Source organism: Primulina tabacum, chromosome 13 (assembly GCF_025594145.1).
Source record: "Primulina tabacum isolate GXHZ01 chromosome 13, ASM2559414v2, whole genome shotgun sequence".
Classification (NCBI taxonomy): Eukaryota; Viridiplantae; Streptophyta; class Magnoliopsida; order Lamiales; family Gesneriaceae; genus Primulina; species Primulina tabacum.
The window spans coordinates 160231-176562 of NC_134562.1; the positions used below are offsets into that span (position 1 = coordinate 160231).

General features: G+C 49.4%; 1 protein-coding gene across 1 annotated transcript; it reads left to right on the forward strand.

Annotated features, from left to right (window-relative positions):
* The first annotated feature begins 4404 nt into the window (after positions 1–4404).
* On the forward strand, positions 4405–11698 carry LOC142523065 (uncharacterized). Its single transcript, XM_075626704.1, has 6 exons — positions 4405–7419; positions 7609–7799; positions 9631–9916; positions 10228–10459; positions 11091–11137; positions 11312–11698. Exons 1-6 carry the CDS (start codon positions 4405–4407, stop codon positions 11696–11698), a joined length of 4158 nt encoding a protein of 1385 aa, XP_075482819.1.
* The last annotated feature ends 4634 nt before the right edge of the window (positions 11699–16332 follow it).

The following is a 16332-nucleotide window of genomic DNA, read 5'->3' on the forward strand; positions in this document are numbered from 1 at the left end:
CATTTCGACGAAGAATTACTATGAGATACTGCAAGATTTACCCACTGCTTCAGGTCCTGGTGAGACTTCGGGTACCGTTAAACCCCGTCCCCAGAGGTTTAAGTCCCTTCTTAGTAAGCTTGCGGTAGAGCAGAATGCTGCGGTGAGTAGTCCGTCTCACGATGATTTGGATCCGATTATCTCATCTCAGGCCACGGATATGGTTGAGGTGGCATCTACTTCTGGAGCAGTTGTTACTGCACCTATGGTTGTTACTGTTCCGGTTGTTGAGATTGCCCCTGCTGTTTCGGATCCTGTGGGTGATACTCCTGTTTCTACTGCTCTGCCAGAGTTTGAGATGGGTTCAGTGAGTGAAAGATGTTTATCTCTACCACTTCCGGGCCGTACGCGATCTCAGCAGCGGCGTTATTATAGGCAGAAGGCGGCTCAGGCGAGTTTGCCCTATGGGCGACCTCTTGATCCAGGCTGATTTTGTTTTCCGCATTTTTGGCGGTATGTGGTGGGCGTTCACTGCAGAGTTCTCCTTGCTCACCATTTTGTTCTATTTTGTGTGATGTATTCCGGGGCACTCGCTGGTTTGTTTGTATTTTGTTGTGCTTTATTTCAGGTTGCCCTGTTGTAGTATGTCTTTATTTCTGTTTTTATGTTATGATTGTGATATAGCCTTTCCGGAGGTCTTGGTCTAGTCCCCCTCCGTTAGGTTTTATTTGTTAATAAATAAACTTTTTAGTTTAAAAAAAAAAAAAAAAAAAACCCTAAACCCGAAACCCCGAACCCCGAACCCCGAAACCCGAAACCCGAAACCCTAAACCCTAAACCCTAAACCCTAAACCCGAAACCCCCGAAACCCCCTAAACCCTAAACCCTAAACCCTAAACCCTAAACCCGAAACCCCGAACCCCGAACCCCGAAACCCCGAAACCCCAAACCCCAAACCCCAAACCCCAAAAAAAAAAAAAACCCTAAACCCTAAACCCTAAACCCTAAACCAAACCATGCTCTCAACCAAAAAAACCCAAAAAAACACCCCAAAAATCGCCTAAACTTTGCTGCTCCGCCGCCATGTCGCCGCCGCCGGTTTCCGGCCGGTTCACCCCTTCACCCGAGTCGCCTCACCTTGATGAACAACATACTCAAAAATCAGCTTCATTGGAAAAGGATTGCCCGTCCAAATCGCCTCTTCAATTTCCGCAAATTCCGGCCACTTTTGCGTCGACAGTCTCCACCTGTCCGATTGCCGCCGATCATACATCATTTGAAGCGCCTCCTCACGGCGACTCATGTGTCCAAAAATCAGAAAGATCGGGTCCGTTTGCCCAGCCGATTTTACATCCAAAGTTGCGTCGGTACTGTTCACCGCGCCACGTCCCACGTTTCTGTCCACGCCGGCCGATTCCGAAAACCTCTGTTCAATCGGGACCCCGATCTGGAAAGCCCATGACCAGACGATTCCAACGCCACAAGCCCCGTCGTCAACGGTGTTCAGCGCCGACGGGAATTTCAGATCTACGTTTTCCGCCGCAGAAACCCTAACGCCGACGGGGTTTTTCTTCACTTCCGGCGTCGTCGCCGCTCCGTTGGTCAATTCCTTTGAACCATATACTCCAAAATCTATGGGTAATCCAATTATATCTTCAATTTCAGCTAATTCATCGCCGATCAGAAACGCCCAAATTGGCGATTTTCAATCGATTTCATCCAATTCTAGTGTCCAATCGGCCCCTCCGACTTCCGGTTCTCGTGCTTTGGATACCGGTTCTGTACTTCCCATGATGTCGCCGGCGATCGCTGCAACTCCGGCCGGTAACTCGCGGGTCAACTCGGGCGAGTCAAACCGCCGTGTTGACCGAGTTGACTCGGCAGTCAATGGTTCTGCATCTGCGGTCAAACCCGTCCTTCGTGCTGAGGTTCGGGCTACTGTTTCTTTTCGTGACGCTCTTGCACCTCCGTCTCCTCGCACCGTGCAGAAAAGTTTCGAGGATGTGCGTAATTCGATGGAGGAGCTGCCTGAGCCGTCTATTCTGGATGGTAAGCCGGGTATCCGATTCCCGGTTGAGGTAATTTCTTCACTGATCGAGCCTTTTAAATATGCTCTAGTCGGTAAAATTTCGAGGAACAGGTCCTTAGTCCCTAATTCTTCGATTTCTGTGGCTTTCGAAAAAATGGGACTAGTGCGATCGTTTGACTTGAAATTCTTACCCAGAGGTTTTTTGGTCATTTCTCTCTCATGTGAAGAAGATTACGCGCGCGTTTGGTCGAGGGGGAACATTTTTGTGGGACCACTTGGGATCCGTTTTTCTAAGTGGACCCCCGAATTTAATCTGCATGAGAAATCCCCCATTGCGCCAGTCTGGATCCGTTTTCCGGGCTTACCCTTGCATTTGTTCAACAAGCGTACTCTTTTTGCTCTTGCGAGTCTTGTAGGTAAGCCTGTTAAGATGGACGACCACACCGGTGATGTCTCTCGAGGCACTTTCGCCCGAGTATGTGTGGAAATTGATGTTTTACAGCCTCCCATTCAGCAGGTGTGGGTTGGTTGGGGTGATCACACACAGGTTATTGATGTCATTTATGAGAAGATCCCCGAATATTGCATTGACTGCAAGATGCTGGGACATTCAGTTACCGTGTGTTATTCTCACGGGAAGAATCCTAGGCCGTCGAGGCCTAAACCCGTTTTTCAAAAATCTCAAGATCCAGTTCCTCCCAAAGCACAAACACCCCAGGAGGGTGCTGTTCCTGTCTTTAATCCTGGACCACAGCCTCAGCTTCATTTAAATGGCGATGGCCCTAGACGTAGCGGCCTGTGCACAGGGGTCCTCCTGCTGGAGCCCCCCCTACAGTTCCTGATGTTCCGCATCAAGTTACTTCCTAAAATGCCTTTGAGGTTTTGTCACCCTGGCATGATGAGGCTCAGCGTTGCGACGCTACTGAGCTGGTTGGTCTTAATCCTGATCTTGGATCCCACTTGGAGGTTGTGGGTGATGGTTTACTTGGAGATGCTCCTTTGGATCAGGCTCCTGTTGTTGATGTTGACCCGATTAGTTTGGGTCTGCCCATTGTTGACGCCTTACCTTCGGGTACGGCTTGTGTGTCTGTTCAGTCTTTGGTTCCTCAGTTTGAGGAGGGGGGTTTTGGAACTTCTGTTCAGTGCATGGAGAATCACAGCTGCCATTCGATTCCTTCCATTCCTTCTTCTCCAGATGTTTCCTCTCATCTTGAGGAACTTGTTGCTCAACAGGGGTCTCCTGTTTGTGAGCGGATTGTCGAGCGTATGTCTGCTGATGACCTCGACACGGGGTTTGATCGACATTCTGATTCTGGTGCTCAGGATACTAATATGTCGAACGTGAATAAAAGGACAAAGGAAGCGTTGGGAGATTCGTTTAAGCGGCGGCCGGGTGCTTCTGCTCATCGATCTCCATGAATTCCCTCATTTGGAATGTTCGGGGACTTCGGAGTTCGGAGTCCCAACAGCGGCTTCATGCTTATGTGAAGGCGCATCAGATTAAGATTTTGGCCATTTTGGAGCCGATGATCATGTTGGACCAGAGATTCATGACTCGCCGTTTTGGTTTTTCTAGAGTCATTTCGAATCTTTCTGGTAATATTTGGGTTTTTTCATCCGCGGATGTGCAGACTGAGTGTGTTTTTGATCATGCTCAGTTCCTGCACATCAAGGTGTCCGCCTCTTTTTTACCGACTGAGGTGTTTTGTTCATTTGTTTATGCCAGCTGCGGCTACGTTGAGCGCAGAGATCTTTGGTCTTCCCTTCTTCAGGTCAAGCCTGCTCTGGGACCTTGGCTTGTTGGGGGTGATTTTAATGTAGTCAGAGATGCATCTGAGTGTTTGGGCACCCGTGGTGGTAGGCTTCTACCCATGGAGGAGTTCAATACTTTCATTTTGGATTCTGGTCTGGTTGATGCCGGTTTTGAGGGCTCTTCGTTCACCTGGACGAATAAGACCATTTGGAAGCGGTTGGACAGGGTTATGGTCTCCGTTGATTGGGGTGATCATTTCAGCTCCATTCGTGTTGAACATCTTCCCCGTACTTTCTCTGACCACTGTCCGCTTTTGGTCACCGCTCCGGTTTTTGCCCGTGGGCCGAGCTCGTTTCGCTTCCAGCGTATGTGGCTTCGGCATCATGGTTTTTTGCAGACTGTTCGGCTTAATTGGTTTCTGCCTTGTAGTTTGAGTGGTATGCCTCGCCTTTTTGCTAAGATTAAGCGCCTCAAACATCACCTCAAGTGGTGGAATCAGGATGTTTTTGGGAACCTTTTCGATAAAATCATTGAGGCTGAGAGGGCTGTTCGGTCCGCTGAGGTTGTCTGTGAGGCTGATCCTTCTGAGTTGAATTGGACTTCTCTGTCTGATCGCAATGAGGATCTGGCCCGTGTCACCGCCATGGAGGCGGATTTTTGGAGACAGAAAGCTGCTTGCCACTGGTTAGAGGATGGTGAGAGGAACACCAAACTCTTTCACAACATGGTGAAGAAGAAAAGGGTGGCGAATAAGATTTTCCGCATCTGGGATAATGGGGTATGCCTGACGTCTCCTGAGTTGATTCAGCAGTTGGGAGCCTCGTTTTTCCAGCATTTGCTTACTGGTGACCCCTCTGCGCTTGCGAGTCCTGATTTTTCGGGCTTCCCCTCCGTTATCTCTGCTGTGGAGAATGAGGGTATTGTTGTGACCCCTTCTTTGGAGGAGGTTCGTGCGACCGTCTTCTCCATACATCCTGATAGTGTGGCTGGGCCTGATGGCTTCTCCTCGGCGTTCTTTCAGCATTGTTGGGAGATTGTTCATCAGGATGTTTTTGATGTTGTCCTGGATTTTTTCAGGGGTTCTCCCCTCCCCCAGGGTTTTACCGCCACCACAATCACTCTGATCCCCAAAGTCGCGGGTGCTCATGCTTGGTCGGACTTCCGTCCGATTAGTATGTGCAATGTCCCTAATAAGATCATCTCTAAGCTGTTGTACTCTCGGCTGAGGGTTGTGGCGGAGAGACTTATTTCACCGAATCAGAGTGGCTTCGTTCCGGGTCGGATGATCTCCGATAATATTCTCCTAGCCCAGGAGCTCACTCACAGTCTCACTCTCCCCACTCGTGGCGGTAATGTTATCCTGAAGTTGGATATGGCCAAGGCCTATGACAGGGTCCAGTGGCCTTTCCTCTTCGAGGTTTTGAGACACTTTGGTTTCTCGGAGCGGGTTGTGGAGATGGTCTCGGCTTGCATATCTCATTGTCATTTCTCCGTGAACATCAATGGCTCTCTCTCGGGGTTCTTTGGTTCCACTAGAGGCCTCAGACAGGGCGATCCCTTGTCCCCCATGCTTTTCATTTTGGGGGCGGAGTACCTATCGCGCGGCCTTGACCGCCTCTACCTGCAGCATCCTGAGCTCAGGTACCGCTCTGGTTGTGATATCCTGATTTTCCATCTGGCTTATGCTGATGATGTCATTATTTTCGCCAATGGTGGGTCTCGTAGTTTGCGGCGCCTTATGGGTTTACTGCATCATTATGAGAATTGTTCGGGTCAGCTGGTGAACGCTGTCAAAAGATCTGTTATCTTGCCTCCGAGGTGCTCTGAGCGACTTCGCTCTCGGATTTTGCGCATCACCAGGTTTGCGGAGGGTCATTTGCCCCTCAAGTACCTCAGAGTCCCCTTGTTTAGGGGTAACCGAGTATGTTCCCTTTTTGAGCACCTCCTACAATCTGTTCGTAGGAAGTTAGAGGGTTGGGAGATCCGGACGCTCTCTCTGGGTAGCCGCATAACCCTTATCCGCAGTGTGCTCCTCTCCATGCCGATTTATCTGTTTCAGGTGGTACAGCCACCGCTTGCTGTCATGGAGAAGCTTGAGCTGGTTTTCAACGCTTTTCTCTGGGGGTCGCGGACACTGGAGAAGAAATGGCACTGGGCCAAGTGGTCTCGAGCCTGTCTCCCAGTGATGGAGGGTGGTCTTGGCTTCCGCAGATTGAAAGATCTGGTGGATAGCTTTTCTATTAAGTTGTGGTTCCGGTTTCGGCAGGGCTCCTCTCTCTGGGCGAGATTCCTTTTACGGAAGTATTGCCAGATGGATGCTCCTGCCTCTGTTCTCCCTCGTGGTTTAATATCCCCCACCAGGCGTCGTCTCCTACGGATCAAACCTCGCGCCGAGCCCGGCATTCGCTGGCGCGTTGGCCTTGGAGACGTGTCCTTTTGGGATGACATATGGTTTGGGGATACTGCTCTGTCCAGCCAGTGTGAGGTCCGTGGGGGCCGTGATGTTCGGGTTTTTCACTTTTTGTCTGAGGGGGCTTGGGATTTCGATCTTCTTTGCGCTGTGGTGGCCCCTTCTGTTGCTGAGGCGATTACTTTGACCCCGATTGCCTTTGGCGAGCCTGATTTGGCGCTTTGGATTCACAGTTCTGACGGTGCTTTTTCGATTAGGTCTGCTTGGGAGCTTGTCCGATTGAGAGACCCTGTTTCTGATATCTTGACTCCTTGTTGGGGCCGTTGGTTGAGGCCCACGATGTCTTTTTTTCTTTGGAGATTTTGGCATCAGTGGCTCCCGTTGGATGATATGCTCCAACGTCGTGGCTTTGAGTTGGCTTCTCGATGCCAGTGTTGTGTTATGTCAGAGACATTTACACATGTCTTCATTGATGGCCCGATAGCCCGTTATGTCTGGCATTTCTTTGGGGCCATATTTCGTGTCCGGATCCCCTGCACAGGGGATCTCAGGTTGTTCGTTAGCGCTTGGAAGAGAAATCTTCATTGGGCACCTGGGGGCCACGTCAAGGAGTTTCTGCCCTTCATTGTTTTGTGGTTTCTTTGGATGGCTCGTAATGATGCGAAGCACCGTCAGTTGCGTATTTCTGGGGAGACTGTGAAGTCTCAGATTTTGTCTTATCTGCGTCTTGCCCGTGCTGCTTTCATTGTTAAGCCCAAGCACTGGCTTGGTGCCTTTGAGGCGGCGAGATCGCTGGGAATTTTTGTTGCCTTTCAGCGGACCCATAGGTTAGCGATTGTCCGGTGGCTCTGTCCACCACCTGGGTGCTTTAAGCTGAATGTTGATGGGAGTTCGAGGGGCAATCCTGGGGAGTCGTCTGTTGGTGGTGTTGTGCGTGATTCTTCTGGCAGGGTGGTGCTCTCCTTCAGCGAGTTTATCAGAGTCGGGACCAATGTCCGGGCGGAGCTTTGGGCGGTTTGGAGGGGCCTTCTTATCTGTTCCGATCTCGGCCTTTTTCCCCTTTGGGTTGAGACCGATTCTCAGATTTCTCTTCAGATCCTGCGTTCTCGTCGGTGTCATTGGGACCTTCATCATACAGTCACTCGGATTCTGTTTCTTTTGAGGGGGCGGGCGGTTCATTTTTCACATATTTTTCGGGAGGGAAATTCGGTGGCGGATGCGTTGGCGGCGAGGGCTCATACCATTAGGGTTTATACCTTAGAGTTAGGTCCTTCACTACCCAGACACATATCCATACTGACCCGCTCGGATATCTCCGGGCTTCCCTACCTTAGATACAGATGTTCTTAGCTATTTGCAGCCCCTTCCTTTATTTGGATCTATTTCTATATATATATATATATTTATATATATCTATATGTATTTTTTCCTTTGCAGGTACTGTCTCTTTGGAGTGCTTTGTTTCTTTGGATCTGGGTGGACTCTCGCACCTTCTCCATTGGTGCTTTTATTTGGACCACCCTGTTCTCTGGCGGTCGCTCTCTGCAGGCTTCTCCTTGGCCGCCGCTTTCTATATTTTGTGTTCTCTTGCCAGGTTTTATGGTGGCTTTGGATGATCTCTCTCAGTGGTTTCTCTGGCCCAGAGCTCCATTCATGTCGGGATTTATATGTTCTCTGCTTTTGCTACGTGCATTGGTGGCTCTCCATGTTATCTCTTGGCTACCTCTTATATCAACGTTCCAGTCACGCTTGGATTTATGACGTTATGAACTCCATACGTTTTCACCTTCTTCTGGGGATTTGAAGTTTCTCTTACTTCAGCTGGATTGCGGTACTCCATCTGTGCTTCTACTGTTTTGGCACAATGCTTCTCCAGCCGGATATTATTTTTATTGCGGGATCATTTACTGCAGACCGATCTCGGACTAGGACGCCATTTTCATGTTGGACTTACAGCGACAGACGGCTCAGAGATGGGTACAATTGGTTGTCTTTTGCACCTACATCTGAGTCGAATCTTTACAGTTTAGACATGTTTTCGATTTGTTTTGATGTATTTAGCGCTGCTCTTATATGTTCATTTTTATTATGCACTTTTCCTAGGGATTAGATTTTGGCACGTGTATTTGCCACCCTAGGTTTTATGTCTTTATGTTTTATGTGTTGTCAGACTCGCTTTTAGAGAGGTCTTGGTATACCTCCCCTCTCTTTAGGCCTTATCTTGTATTTCTTTTGTGTTTATATATACAGGTAGGGGTCCGCCTAACACCCCCGCTTTCGGCAAAAAAAAAAAAAAAAAAAAAACCCTAAACCCTAAACCCTAAACCCGAAACCCGAAACCCCGAAACCCCAAAACCCCAAAACCCTAAACCCTAAACCCTAATTGAAGGCATAGATATCTTACCCATGACTTGGTGGAGAGACTTGTTTCCCCGAATCAGAGTGGCTTCGTTCCGGGTCGGATGATCTCTGATAATATTCTTCTTGCCCAGGAGCTCACTCACAGCATTACTCTCCCCACTCGTGGTGGTAATGTCATCTTGAAGTTGGATATGGCCAAGGCCTATGATAGGGTCCAGTGGTCTTTCCTGTTTGATGTTTTGAGACATTTTGGTTTTTCTGAGCGTGTTGTGGCTTTGGTCTCGGCCTGTATTTCCCATTGTCATTTCTCCGTGAACATTAATGGCTCTCTATCGGGGTTTTTTGGTTCCACCAGAGGCCTCCGGCAGGGCGATCCATTGTCTCCCCTTCTTTTCATTGTGGGGGCGGAGTATCTTTCTCGTGGCCTTGACCGACTCTACCTGCAGCATCCTGCGATTAGGTATCGGTCTGATTGTGATATTTTGATTTCCCACCTGGCTTATGCTGATGATGTCATTATTTTTTCCAGTGGTGGGTCTCGTGGTATGCAGAGCCTTGTTGATTTTCTGCATCACTACGAGAATTCGCCGAGGGTCATCTGCCCCTCAAGTACCTCGGAGTTCCCCTTTATCGGGGTAATCGCACGTGCTCCCTTTTTGAGCCCCTCCTACAGTCTGTTCGTAGGAAGTTAGAGGGTTGGGAGATTCGGACCCTCTCCCCGAGTAGCCGTATGACCCTGATACGTAGCGTGCTCCTCTCCATGTCGATTTATCTGTTTCAGGTGGTTCAGCCACCTCTGGCTGTCATGGAGAAGCTTGAGCGAGCCTTCAATGCCTTCCTCTGGGGGTCGAGGCCCTTGGAAAGGAAGTGGCACTGGGCCCGGTGGTCCCGGGCTTGCCTCCCCGTGCTTGAGGGGGGCCTTGGATTCCGCAGATTGAAAGATCTCGTGGAATGTTTCTCTATAAAATTATGGTTCAGATTTCGGCAGGGCTCCTTTCTATGGGCGAGATTCCTTTTCCGGAAGTATTGCCGGCTGGATGCTCCTGCCTGTGTCCCCGCCCGTGCTTCTATTTCCCCCATTTGGCGTCGTCTCCTCAGGATCCGCCCTCGCGCGGAGCCTGGCCTTCGTTGGCGTGTTGGTCTCAGAGATGTTTCCTTTTGGGATGACATTTGGTTTTGGGACGTTCCTTTGTCCTCCCGGTGTGTGGTCCGCGGGGGCCGTGATGTTCGGGTCTCTCATTTTCTGTCTGAGGGGTCCTGGGATTTTGATCGCCTTTGTGCGGTTGTTGCTCCTTCGGTTGCCGAGGAGATTGTTTTGATTCCTGTTCTTTCGGGAGACCCTGATATGGCACGATGGATCCATAGCTCCGATGGTGCTTTCTCTGTGAGATCTGCTTGGGAGCTGATTCGTCAGCGTGCTCCGTTTTCAGATATTTTCCGCCCGTGTTGGGGCAGTTTGTTGAGGCCTACCATGTCGTTCTTCCTTTGGAGATTCTTGCATCAGTGGCTCCCAGTTGATGAGGTGCTCCAGCGCCGGGGTTTTGCGTTAGCCTCGAGATGTCAGTGTTGTGATATGGCTGAGACATTCACACACATTTTTATTCGTAGCCCGGTTGCTCGGTCTGTCTGGCACTTCTTTGGTGCCGTGTTTCGGGTTCGTATTCCCGACACTGAGGATTTCAGTTTGTTCCTCAGTGCGTGGAAGAGAGATTTGGTCTGGTCCCGGGGGGCCATGTGCGGGAGTTTCTCCCCTGCATTGTTCTTTGGTTCCTCTGGACTGCACGGAACGATGCTAAGCACCGTCATCTCCCTGTTTCTGGGGAGACGGTGAAGTATCAGATTTTGTATTACCTGCGTCTTGCCCACTCTGCGCGTACTGTCAAGCCCAGACATTGGCTGGGTGTGTTTCATGTGGCGAGATTGCTGGGTATTTCGGTTGCTCTCCGCAGATTCCATAGGACGGCGATTGTTCGCTGGCTGCGACCGCCGTCCGGGTGTTTCAAGCTTAATGTGGATGGGAGCTCGCGTGGTACATCTGGGGACTCCTCTGCTGGTGGCGTTGTTCGGGATGATTCAGGGAGGGTTGTGCTCTCATTCAGCGAGTTCATCGGAGCTGGGTCTTCTCTCCGGGCTGAGCTTTGGGCGGTTTGGAGGGGTCTTCTCCTTTGTTCTGATCATTCTTTTTTCCCTCTTTGGATCGAGCTTGATTCTCTGACTTCTATTCAGCTCATTCGTTCCCGTCGATGTTGCTGGGGTCTTGATCACATTGTATCCAGGATTCTGGTCCTTTTGAGGGGGCGGTCTGTTCATATTTCGCATATATTCCGGGAGGGTAATTCGGTGGCAGATGCATTGGCGGCGAGGGCCCATACCCTTAGGCACTTTACCTTAGAGTTAGGTCCCTCCCTCCCTAGGCACATTTCCATACTTGTACGTTCGGATACCTCCGGACTCCCCTACCTGAGATATAGATGTTCTTAGCTGTTTGCAGCCCTTTCCTTCACTTGGATCCATTTCTTCGGTATATCTATATGTATATCTTTATTTTTTCTTTGCAGGTACTGTTCTGTTGGGGGTTTCTCTTTTTCCCCGGTTTGCCAGTCTGGTGTGAGTGGGCACAGACACTCGCACACTACATGTTTGGTCTTCTCGGGATTGTGTAGGCTCTTGCACTATCCCTATTGGTGTTTTTCTTGGCCCTCTCATATTCACTGGAGCGCTATCTCTATTTGTGCTTCTCTTTGGTCTATTTCTGGTCCCTGGCGGGCGTTTACTGCAGGCTCTCCTTGCCCGCCATATGAGTTCTTTTACAGGAGTTTACTGGATGTCGTGGTGGTCCCAGGGATTATTTCCGGACGATCCTCTTCATTGTTATGATACCTTCGTCAGATTCATACTTCAGATGCTGGATCTTTTTTGTTCTGGCTGGATTGCGATCTTCATTTTGCCCTTTTATCGTCATTGTACAGTGATTTCCTGGCCAGCTCTTATTTTGACTGCCGGGATTCATACAGTTATCCGGTCTCAGATTAGAGTCGTTTTGACAGATTGGATTCTTCAGGGTGATGGCTCAGAGATGAGAGTTTCTTCTTGGATACCGCACTCATCTCCCAGTTATCATTTGATCTTCCTCGCCGTGTTGACTCTTAGCGCTGCTCGTATTTGATTAGTTTTTGGCGCACTTTTGGTCGTAGTCTAGGGTATTTTTGCTTTTGTATTTAGGTCCCTAGGCTACTTTGCATTTATGTTTCTACTGCTTTAGCCTTTTTGAGGAGGTCTTGGTATAGTCCCCCTCCTCTTTTAGGTTTTCTTTCTGCTGTTATTTTTTATTTTGTGGATATATACAGGTAGGGGTCTGCCTAACCCCCCCGCATCCGGCGGTGTTTTCCTGGAAAAAAAAAAAAAAAAACCCTAAACCCTAAACCCTAAACCATTTTCGCCCCTAAAATTTTTTCTCTAAAGTGAATAGTGACCCAAAATAAGCCAAAAATCGCCCAAAAATCGCCTCCATGTTAACGCAGGTTTCCGGCCGGCCAATGACACCAACAGATGCGCCTCGACGAGACGAGGATACTGTAAAAATTTCAGGTCAATCGGAGCACCTTTGCTTGGCCAATTCCACGTCTGAATGCTCGAAATCTGCGCATTTTCCGGCGAGCTCGATCGCGCCGGCTAAAGTTCATCGTCCGGCTAGGATTCTTGTACCACTAGAATCATCTTCTCAAATCGCACCTTGTGTTCAAATTTCAGGTCAATCGGAGTCCGTTTGGTGCCCCGATTCATCTGGTAAAATCGCGAATTTACTGTTCACAGAATCGCCGCCTACGGTTTTCTCGATTCCGGCCGCTTCCGATGGTGTTTGTTCGATCGGGGTCCCGATCTGTAATACCCACTCCAAGGCGCTTCATATGGTACCAGCACCGATGTCTATAACGTCTCCGATGGACGGGATTTTCAGATCTACGATTACAAGCTCTATTCACTCGCCTTCGTCGGACGTTTGCTTCAATTCCGGCGTCGACACTTCTCTAAAATTCAATTCCTTTGGCCAGAGCTCTAATCAAAAGATGGGCAATTGTTCCATGTTGCCAATTTTGGAAAATTATTCAGTGATCGGAAACGCCCAATTTGGTGTTCTTGGCTCGAGTTCATCACCGATTTCGTCCCGAGTCACAACCGTTCCGGCCGGTTCGGGTAGTGGAATGGCCGGTTCCGGCTTGGCATTCTCCTCTCCGGCATTAGGTGGTGCTCAGTTTGGTGACTCGCCGGTGAACTCGGTCGGCTCTCTGAGTTCACTCGGCCGAGTTGGACCGGCAGTTCCTCCTTAGCGGATTGCTGCCTCGGTTGTTCCATCGGCTGTTTTTGATCGTTCTTCGAAGGTTTCTTGTCCTCCGTCAGTCTCTTTTAAGGATATTTTGAATCGTACGTCTCCGGTTTTGCCGAGTCAGAGTTTTGCTGACATAGTTGACTCGATGGAAGAAGTGCCAGCTCCGATTGTTCGAGATGGGATTCCCGGTATTTTGTTCCCGGATAAGGTTATTTCGTCCCTCTCTGCTTCTTTTAAGTTTGCTTTGGTAGGGCGAATCACTGGGAACCGGGGTTTGACTCCTAATTCTGATATTTTATCTGCTTTGTCTTGTGTTGGTTTGTTGGGTTCTCATACTGTTCGTTTTCTTCCTCGGGGATATATGGTTCTCACCCTTTCCTGTGAGGAGGAATATTTGAGGTTTTGGACTCAGCCTCTTGTTTCGATTCGGTTTGTAGTGATTCGTTTTTCGAAATGGACTCCCGAATTCAAGTTTGAGGCAGATTCTCCTATTGCTCCTGTTTGGGTCAGATTTATTGATTTGCCCTTGCATCTTTATGCTAAACAGAGCTTGTTTCCTATTGCTAAGATTTTAGGTAATCCAGTTAAGATTGATGAAATTACCGCCGATGGGACTAGAGGATCTTTTGCTCGAGTCTGTGTTGAGATTGATGTTCTTCACGCTCGTCCGGAGCGTATCTGGGTGGGTTGGGGTGACCATAGTCAAGTTGTGGAGGTGATTTATGAGCAAGTTCCCCATTATTGTTCTCATTGCCAGTTATTGGGGCATTCACTTGAATTTTGCTCTCGTAATGGCAAGTCTTCTCGCCCGCGCCGGACCCGACCTCATGGTAAGGGTGTTGTTTCTGACTCACCACTGCAGGATCCTAGCGTGCCGTTACAGGATGTTACTTCCGATCAGGTTCTGTCTAGTGGTCATGTTTCTGAGTATGAAGAGAAGGTTGTTAAGCGTCCTCGACGTCGACCTGTTGTGAGGAGAGATCCGAATCGGCCTATTTCGACGAAAAATTATTACGAGATATTGCAAGGTTTACCTACTGATTCAGGTCCTGGGGAGTCTTCGGGTTCTGTGAAACCCCGTCCACCGAGAGTCACGTCACTTATTAGTAAGATAGCGATTGAGGGGAATCTTGCGGCAGGTTATCCGGCGCCGGCTCGCTCGTCTAAGGCAGCTTCAGCTCCGGCTCGCTCGTCTTCGACCACGGGTTTGGTTGATATGGTGTCTTCTTCTATCGCAGATGTTCCTGCACCTGTGATTGTTCCGGCTCCGATGGTTGAGCTTGCTCCTCTTGTTCAGGATCCCGTAGGTGACCCTCCTATTTCTATTCCTTTGCCTTCGTTTGAGGTGGGTTCAATGAGTGTGGGCGGTGAGGAGGGTGTGGTGCCTTCTTCTACTACTACATGTTTATCTCTACCTCTCCCGGGCCGTACACGGTCTCAGCAGCGACGGTATTACCGACAGAAGGCGGCTCAATCGAGTTTGCCTTACGGGCGACCTCCTGATCCAGGATGATTTATTTTTTCGCGTTTTTGGGAGATATGTGATGGGCGTTCACTGCAGGGTTCTCCTTGCCCATCGTTGTTATTATTTTGCTTTTGCTGACATATTCCAGGGTGCCCTGTTGGACTTGATGTGTTTTTTGGCGTTGATTTCTGGGCTCTCTGTTGTAGTGTGTTTGTCTTTTGTTATGATGTGATGATTGTATAGCCTTTGCGGAGGTCTTGGTCTAGTCCCCCTCCGTTAGGTTTTATTTGTGCTGATATTTTGTTGTATATACAGGTAGGGGTCTGCCTAACCCCCCGCTTCCAATGGTGTTTTTTTTAAAAAAAAAAAAAAAAAAAAAAAAAAAAAAAACCCTAAACCCCTAAACCCTAAACCCTAAACCAAAACCAGACCCTTTTGCCCCCAAAAAAATTTTCTCGGAAAAAACACACAGTAAAAGGTGAGAAAAAACACACTAAACCCGTCACTATTCACGCCTACACGCTGCCATGCCGCCGCCGCCGGATCCCGGCCGGCCAACCACCCCACCTGAACCGTCTCCTCACGGCGACCACCCTGTCCAAGTTTCAGTCCAAATGAAGTCCGGTAACCCCTCTAATTTCCCGACCGAAATCTCGCCATTTCCGTCCAAAATCGCGTCGTCGCCGTGCACTGTTCCTCCCGGCGCCAACTACCCACCATCTGACTCGCCTCGAGCAGACGGTTCCATTGGTACCAGCCCCACTATCAATAACTCAGTATTTTCACCGGAATCTTCGTCACAAGTTGCGCCAGCACTGTTCCCCGCGGCGGCGAGTTCTTCTCCGCTTCGTCCGGCCGATTCTTGTCACTATTTTCCACAACAAGCCCCGATCTGGAATCGTGAGGTCCAGACGATTCCACTGCCACAGGCCCCGTCGTCAACGGTGTTCCCCTCCGGCGACAATTTCAGATCTACTGATTTCCACCCTCAAACCCTAGCTGCGTCGGAATGTTTCTCAAATTACTCCGGCGTGGCGGTTCCTTTGGCTAATTCCTCACTACCGTATACTCCTCATTCCATGGGCTCTCCAATCATTCCATCAATTTCAGAAAATCCGCCGCCGATCAAAAAACCCCAAATCGGTGAGTTTCCGTCCACTTCACCGCCGATTTCAGGTACTGTTCCGGCTTATTTCTTCAATTCCTCTTTAGGCTATAATCGTCCAGTCATGGGTCGAGTTTTGCCACCTTCAATTTCAGGTTTCCGACCACCGGTCGGAAACCCCCAATTTCTAGGTCAAAATCGATTTTCCTCCCCTTCTTTGGTTCAATCGACCCCTCTTATGCCCTAATCTAGTGGATTGAAGACCGGTTCTATGACCTCCTCGCCGTCGCCGATCTTCGGTACAACTCGCCGGTCAACTCGCCGGTCAACTCGGCAGTCAACAACTCAGGTTCGGCTTCTAAATCTGATTCTCGGGCGACTAAGACGTTTCCGGTGTCATTTAGGGATGCTCTGGCTCCTACTTCACCTCGCTCGGGGAGGAATGGCTTTGGAGATGTAGTGAATGCTATGGATGAAATGCCCCTGCCGACTCTTAAGGATGGGAAACCGGGTATTTTATTCCCGGATGAGGTAATGTCTTCTCTGACCGAACCTTTTAAGTTTTCTTTAGTTGGGAAGATTTCTGGTAATAGATCCTTAGTCCCTAACTCGAGTATTTCGGCGGCATTTGCTCGTTTGGGATTGAAGCGATCTTTTGATTTGAGATTCTTGCCTCGGGGTTTTCTGATCCTGTCACTTCAGTGTGAGGAGGATTATGCGTTCTTTTGGACGCGTGGGCAGATGATGGTTGGACCTCTCGGGATCCGTTTTTCCAAATGGACCCCGGAATTTAATCTTCAGGAAGAATCTCCCATTGCCCCGGTTTGGGTGCGTTTCCCGGGTTTGCCCATTCATCTGTTTAACAAGAAAAGCCTTTTTGCCCTTGCCAAGATTTTGGGCAAC